General features: G+C 44.0%; 1 protein-coding gene across 1 annotated transcript; it reads left to right on the top strand.

Moving 5' to 3' along the window:
• Positions 1–4067: 4067 nt before the first annotated feature.
• LOC137149935 (olfactory receptor 52P1-like) lies at positions 4068–5006 on the top strand. The gene has a single exon (XM_067543586.1). It carries the CDS (start codon positions 4068–4070, stop codon positions 5004–5006), a length of 939 nt encoding a protein of 312 aa, XP_067399687.1.
• Positions 5007–7858: the final 2852 nt, after the last annotated feature.

Raw genomic sequence — 7858 nt, 5'->3', positions numbered from 1 at the left:
TTCTATAATCCATTCATCCAACACATACTTCTTTAACTTGCTGATCAGAATACTGTGGGAGATTGTATCAAAAGCTTTGAGGTCTGTCCCTCTCTCCTTTCCTGGACATGCTGAGCTGCTGCTGCAGTTCCCTTCGCCTCCAGACAGGCTGTGTAAGCTCCTCCTCCTCCATTCCTTCCTTTCCCACCAATGAAGTCTGCATGGGGCATTGGAGACTGCTACACAGGAACAATGAGCAAGCACATTATATAATGAGAATTGGCAATTCTGGGTAATGTCAGTGACTAGATAAATACAGCTGCCACATGCAGTAGCCCCTGACAGTTGGCTGACACAGTCAGCCACTGGGATACAGATGCTAAACCTGGGACTCTCTGGGATCATTTGTTAGCCAGCTCTGTTGGCCATTAATCTCAATGAGTATAAAAAATGTCTTCAGTAAGGCTCAGGCACCAGCTTGCAGACAAAATGCTTCATCTGACTCCTGTCTGTGCTGCAGGGACCTGTTCACAGAGACCCAGGCCAGAAGGCACCACTGTGATCACCTAGTTTGACCTCCTGTATCGCACAGGCCAGAGACCTGCCCCCAAAGGAATTCCTAGAGCAGAGCTTATAGAGAAACATCCAACCTTGGTTTAGAAATTCTCAGTGATGGAGAATCTGCCATGATGCTTGTTAAACTGCTTCAATGGTTAATTTTTCTCTCTGTTTATGAAGTGTATATCTTATTTATAGTCAGAATTCGTCTAACTTCGACTTCCAGCCATTGGAAAGTGTTAGACCTTTCTATGCTAGCCTGAAAAACCCATTATTCAAAATTTATTCCCTATGTGGGCACTTCTAGTCTGTTATCAAGTCATCCCTTAATCCTCACTGTGTATCAACATGAATCTTTAATTGTTGACACCAGAACTGGAACATTTTCCAGCAGAAGTTGCACAACTGACAAAGAAAGAGGTAAAATAACTTTTCTCCCTCTACTTGAGATTCCCCTGTTTATCATCCCAGGATCACATTAGCTCTTTCAGCCACAGGGTCAAACAGGCAGCTCATGTTTAGCAATTTTCTCCTTCTTGCCCCCAAATCTTGTTCAGTGTCACTACTTCCTACAATGGCATCCCCCATTATGTAATCATCACCTACCTTCTCTGTTCTAAGATATATACATCTAAGTAGCTTTATTAGGACACATATTCTTTGTTTCAACCTAGTCTGCCATCCAATCCAGATGACTCGTAATGAGTGACCTGTGCTCTCCATTATTTGCAATGCCCAATTTTTTTTGTGGCATCTGCAAACTTTATCGTATTCGTATTGGGTAAGTAGCTGGGTTCCTGACAGTGTCTCTGCTTACCCTTGTCAGTGAATGAGGCAGAATAACAAAACCACTGTACTTGTTATGTCTCAGAGACAGATGGATGAATTCTAGAACATGTCTCACCAAAAGAAACAAGGGAAGTGACAGAGCACAAAGTCCCAGCATGGCATGATAATGTATATTTCCATGAGGAAAAATTGGTTCATATCCAACAAAGGAATTCCATTGTAGATCAAATCTATGGTTCATCTAGTCAAATGTCCTCTCTCTGAGACCAACAACCCCTGGGGTTACTGAAGAGTGTGTTGGGGGATAACCTGACCATCATGAGAGTGTCATCTTAACACCCAATAGCCAGAGATTGGCTTGTGCCCTGAGACATGCAGGCGCACAGGCTTTCCAATGTTTATTTAGCTGTAACTATTGTAAAGGAAGATTCTTACTATCCAGGTAGATGTCCAAAAATCTTTTCAGATTCTTACTTAGCTCCTGGCCCCAACTTAATCTAGTGGAAATGAGTTCCTTTTGTTTTATTATGCACTGAGTAAATAATTTTGAATTTGCCATGTTTCAGTTTAATTAAATGTCCTTTTGATCTTGTGTTATGAGACAGGAAGAACACATTCTTGATATACTCTCTACAAGTCAGTATTTAATAAACTCGTGAACTCAGAGAGGCCTGAAAGGCCTTAGCTTTAGTATCGCGGGTCTCCGGGAGCAGAGGAGTTGCCTCAACCAAAGGGTGGTGGCGACCGAACAAGAATACAAACAGGGCTTTAACTGAAGCAATATGGCTCATTTATTTAGTCATTAATATCAAGTAAAGAGCATAAACATAAACAATACAAACATGAAACCAAAGAAGGTTACAAAGGCCTAATATTTTTCTATGCATGCAATCATTTCTCATAGTACACAATTTTACTATTGCTCATTTTATGTTTACAGACAGATGGTCACTTGCAAACTCTCAGCTATTCCAATGCTTACAGACAGATGGTTGCTTGTAAAATCCTAGTTACTCTATCACAGACAGCTAGACAGACTGATGGTCGTCTGTTATCTTAAAGCAAGTGCTACTTTCATAGGTTACCAAAAGTGCTTCTTTCCTTAAGCCCCTTGGGCCGAGTTGACTCTGATAAGTGTTAGCCGTCCCTTGGATGCTGCTGGTTCATAGAAGGGCTCAGTCCAGCTATCGAGGATCCCAGCAGGCTGCAGTCCAAAGTGCGACTGACTTCAGGGGGTTTAAATACCCTCAAACTGATCACCAAACTGATCAGTTAAATCAGTATGTAACCAACCAGTGAACAGTGTCACTTTTGGGTCAGTATGTAACCAATCAGTGAACAGTGTCACTTTTCCTTGTCATATGACATGATCAGTGAGCATTTCTGCGGAGTCATCCTGACTTGCAGGCACTTCCAGGCGCCACTCAGCCGGGTGTAGTCAACCTGGTCAGCTTTTGTTTTTATGTTTCCCCTCTATTTGTGCTGTGCTAGTGCCCGGACAGCCCTTATCAGGGCCTCCAAGCCCTTTTCCCAAGCTATATATCTTACTATTCTGTGTTAAAGAACAAAACCCATAAACTATTCTTTTTATATTCTATAAAACTCTTCTCAAATCCGCTCTTATATCTTTCCATTCTCAGGTAACAATCCCAGGCTTTTGAACCTCTTTCCCTAGGAGAGTTTCCCCAGGCCCTTGATCTTTCCCATTACCCTTCCCTGAACCCCTTTAGCTCTGAAATGCCCTGCTTGAGAAGCGTGCTCCAAAGTGCACAAGGGAGTCCAGAGGAGGGTGAACAATTCACTGATTGATCTCATGACATTGTCTTTTTGGTATTATTTCCCATCCCACTCCTCCTGTGTCCCAACATTTTCCTTAGTTTTTCTCCATGCTTGCACTTTGAGAAGGGTTTCACAGAGCTGTAAACCATTACACCAGGTCCCTCTCCTGAGCTCAGACAGTGAAGTTGGAACCTTGTTCAGTGTTGGAGGAGTTCAGGTTTTTCCCTCTAGTAGGTATCTACGCTGCATTTATTGACATCAAATGTCATCTCCCATCATGCTCTTCATTCACCAAGCTTGGTTAGCTCCCTTTGAGAACAATTCTGGACTGGACTAAATAATTTGGTGCCACATGGAAATCACAGAATCATAAAATATTAGGTTTGGAAGGGACCTCAGTCTTGTCCAAGACCCTGCTCAAAGCAGGACAAACCCGACTAAATCATCCCAGCCTCAGATTTCTAAAGTCACAGCTTAAATACCTCAAGTAAGAGATATTCTACCACCTCCCTAGATAATCCATTCCAGTGCTTCAGAACACTCCTGGTGAAAAAGATTTTCCTAATATCCAACCTAGACCTCCCCACAGCAACTTGAGGCCATTGCTCTTAGTTCTTTCATCTGAGAACCATACTGAGAACAGCCTAGCTCCATCCATCCATGTTCCCCAGCACCCTAATAATTTTTTGTTGCTCTCCACTGGACTCCCTCCAATTTCTCCCCATACTTCCTTTAGTGGGGTGCCCAAAACTGGACACCATACTCCAAATGTTGCCTCATCAGTGCCAATCACCAGAGAATAATGTTGCCACCCCACTGCTCATTCCCCTTTCTAAATTGTTTGTAACTCTAAGTTATTTACCATTTTCTATGTTATAACGTGTGTAACACCCTTCACTGGGATTTTCTCAATTCACAGGATTCTGAGCATCTCACATCCTGATCAGTGACTCGACCACTTCATGGAGGCTTTCAACCTTATCTCCTCTGGCCCGCCAGCAATCATCCTAAATGGCATCACGGGCCTGGAAGCTGCTCACATCTGGATTTCCATCCCTTTCTCTATGTTCTACCTCATCAGCCTATCAGGAAATTTCACCGTTCTGTTTGTTGTAAGCAAAGAGCAGACACTGCACAAGCCCATGTACCTGCTGCTCTGCATGCTGGCACTCACAGACATCGGCGTGTCGACCTCTGTTGTGCCGAAGGCACTGTGCATATTTTGGTTCAGCTTCAAAGCCATCACTGTGGATGGCTGCCTCACCCACATGTTCCTTCTTTATGTGTTTGCTGTTACACACTCAGCCATCCTCGTGATAATGTCCTTTGATCGCTACATTGCCATATGTGACCCTCTGAGATACACCACCATCCTCACCAACGCACGAATCACTAAGCTAGGGCTAGTGGGTTTGATACGAGCTGTTCTCTTGATTCTGCCATTGCCCCTGCTTCTGCGTAGGCTGCCATTATGTGCCAACCACGTTATCCTCCACACGTACTGTGAGCACATCGCTGTGGTGAAGATCTCGTCAGGGGACACCAGAATCAACCGGACGTACGGCCTGGTGATAACAGTTGTGAACATTGGGTTAGACCTGACACTCATTGGTCTGTCATACGGGCTGATCATCAGGGCCGTCCTCAGGATCTTCTCCAAGAAAGTCCACCAGAAAGCCCTCAACACCTGCACAGCCCACATCTGTGTGATGCTGATGTCTTATACTCCCTTCCTCTTCACTGCCATAACACAAAGATTCAGTAAGGGCAATGCTGCCCATGTTCACATCCTCTTGGCCAACCTCCATTTCCTTGTCCCCCCCATGCTCAACCCTATCATTTATGGGGTGAAAACCAAAGAACTTTGTGACAAAGTGGGAAAATACATCTGCAGAATGTGATCGCCTGGGCCAATGACTTTAGACCTGTGTGACAGGAGGGGGAAAGGATGTCTCCTTGTTAATCAAGGGTGCTCTGTCCCAATTTACTATATATCAAGCTTGAGGAAGTTCAGAGTTTCAGAAGTTCCTCAGAGCTGATGTCTTATCACTCCAGCACCAACCACTGCCCTCTCCATTGCTAAGTTAAATCTCTTTAATCATCTCCTGATCTCTTTCAGAATTACCTGTCATCCCCACATACTCTGTCACTCGGCCTTTCTGTGACTTCCATGTCACCAGTGCTGATGATTTCTTATATGTTCTCAGACCTTTTTTCCATCTGTATGGTTATTGATTCTCACCATTCCTCACTCTCCTCCATCTTTGACTCTTTTTCCCCTCTGCCATCACAAGGTGCCCAACTCTACTATCCACCAGGTCCCAACAATCCCTTCCAGTCCTGAGTCTCCCCAAATCAGATTATCTGAATTCTTAACTAGCAGACACTTGGAGTTTTCCCTCTGTTTCCTCCCCCAAAAAGCCATAAAATCTGACCTCAATTATCAGTTCATTTTGGGACACACACTGCACAGAGACTGGGCTCAAAATAAACAAATAGTCTGTTTAATAGAAATATCACAGATTCAAAGATAAAGGATGGAAGACTGAAAATCTATTATTTTTGCTCAAAGTAGTGTAGTGCTAGTATCATGTCTGTTAGTATTGGGAGGGAGGCATATAATGCTCTGAACTCTACCAATAACTGTTTGTAAGTCATCTCTCATCTTTTGGAAGCTACAGAAGACACGCTTTCTATATGGAATGGGTTCATCACTGTCTCCATCTTAAAGGAGAGCCCCAATCCATGTTAATTCTTCTGTCATGGCTCTCTTCATCTCTCCCTCTTCTACATTCTCTGCAGGCTCTGCAGTTTAATTTTTCTCTGTATCCATGTTCCACATACCGTCCCATGCCTCTTTCTCGGGACTGTAGGAGGATGAAAAATTTCAGTCCATTCTCAAAGACTCTCTCTCAAGGCCTGGATTCTCTGACAGACTTGCCTAATTATGTCACATTTCACTTCTGGCAGTCCCCAAGAAGTAGAAGTGCCTTTGCTAGGCCGTTGTCTTAGAAAGTTAGGTGGGTGGACTATCCGTTCAGAAAGGCTGGGGGAAATTCTGCACTTGAGCACACTTATAAAGGAGGCCCTGAGCATGTGGTCACTAGAATCTGTCTCCATTTTCCTTCCCGCTCCGACAAGCACAAAGTGCCCTTGTTTACTCATGGAGTCAGGGTATGGAAGTTGTGCTGCTCTTGTCAAGACTGGGCACATTGGCTGTCAGGACCATCTAAGAAGCTGTCCTGCAAGTTCATTGCCAAGGTGAAGTGATTCCATTGTGTGGGCATCATCTGGCTAAGTAGCATGGCCCCTGTGTGCCAAGTGCACTCTTTTGAGAGCTACCAATGAACTGTTGTCCTGGAAAACCACAGAATGATCCATTTCTGGCTTGTCCCTGCCCTCCTCTCCTCTTAACCACCAGGCACAGGGAGGGGACTTGCGCCCCAAGACTTATCGCAACCTTATCTGCCTTCTGGTACTGTAGTGCTAAACCACATCTGGAGGCAAGGCTTTATAGATCAGTACGTGTTTGAAGTATTAACTTTGAGTTCAAAATCAGCAGAAATGGAAGCACTAAAATAAAACTTCACAAACATTTTAGGAAACATGACACCAGACAATGAGAAATTCATTCAGTATAATATTCACCAGTCCTATCTTATCAGTGGGAGGGGTGTGTTTATTTCCTCGCAGTACAAAGTAATGGAATTGGATTGAAGTGTGGAACGGAAGAGACATTATCATCTTCAATAGAAAGTTGGGAGTGATACTTGGTTTTGACTGCAGTTTATGCTGAGAAGCCTGAGTGGCATAGGTCTGAGAGTGAAAAAGGAAGGAGCGCTCTAATAGCTCAGTGTGTTAAGTCACAAAACTCAGATCCCACCGATAATCAAAATTCTGCAACTGGCTTTTGTGAAAATGTGTGCTGTGATGCCTGTCACTTTACAGGTCAATAAGGCTTTCCTCTTCAGTTGAAGACAGCATCTCTGTGGGGTTCAGCTCAAAAGTAAATGGGTTCCTGGTCCATTGATTGCATTTGTCCACTTTGCCCACTTCAGGAAAGTACTCACCAAAGTGTCCCTGCTGACCCCTTAAGTGCTGATCAATTATGTCTTGGAGAGAGTCAACTGACAGATCATTGCACAGTCGTAGAACGTCCTCCGGTGTTGAAAATATGCATACAGATCTCTGCCGCCCACATGAAAACCAGAGTTCATGTTGCTAATGATTGTTAGCAATGAAAACATTTACATCTCACCTCTAAAGTGACACATTTAGTGAATTCAGTCACTCTCCACTTGTAAAGAGTGTCAGTGACACTCAGTGGATATCGTTGTTGTCATATCTGGCTGCCATATTCATATTACCGGCAAGAAAAATATGAAGAGCTTCACACAGTTCACATAGTCTTGTCAGCACCTTGCCCCTGGACAGCTAAGGAACTTCTGCATGTAACAACAACTGTGTGAAGTTTGCTCCCAACTCCTCACATAAAATGGCAAAAACCCTTGAATTAACCAGGCGCGACTTTATAAAGTTTGTCTTTTTTATTGCAGCTGACAGAACATGGCCGAGCTCCTCTGGCATCGTCTTAGCAGCCAATGCCTGTCTGTGGGTCATACAATGATCCCAGGTTGCTGTAGGGGCCACTTCCTGCAGCCTCCTTACAAGCTGCTACGCCATCCTGTCACGGACCCTGCTCCATCGCTGCAGATTCCAAACCAACGTCCCCAGTCTGTCTCTCGAAGAAAAT

The sequence above is a fragment of the Emydura macquarii genome, unplaced genomic scaffold (assembly GCF_026122565.2).
Source record: "Emydura macquarii macquarii isolate MOO-44397 ecotype Brisbane River unplaced genomic scaffold, CSIRO-AGI_Emac_v2 contig_916, whole genome shotgun sequence".
NCBI lineage: Eukaryota > Metazoa > Chordata > Testudines > Chelidae > Emydura > Emydura macquarii.
The sequence above is the reverse complement of the archived record's forward strand: the minus strand, read 5'-3'. Positions and strand labels throughout refer to the sequence as shown.

Bases quoted from the DNA above. Each gene is read 5' to 3' on its own strand.
- LOC137149935 (XM_067543586.1), top strand. From the start codon at position 4,068: ATGGAGGCTTTCAACCTTATCTCCTCTGGCCCGCCAGCAATCATCCTA.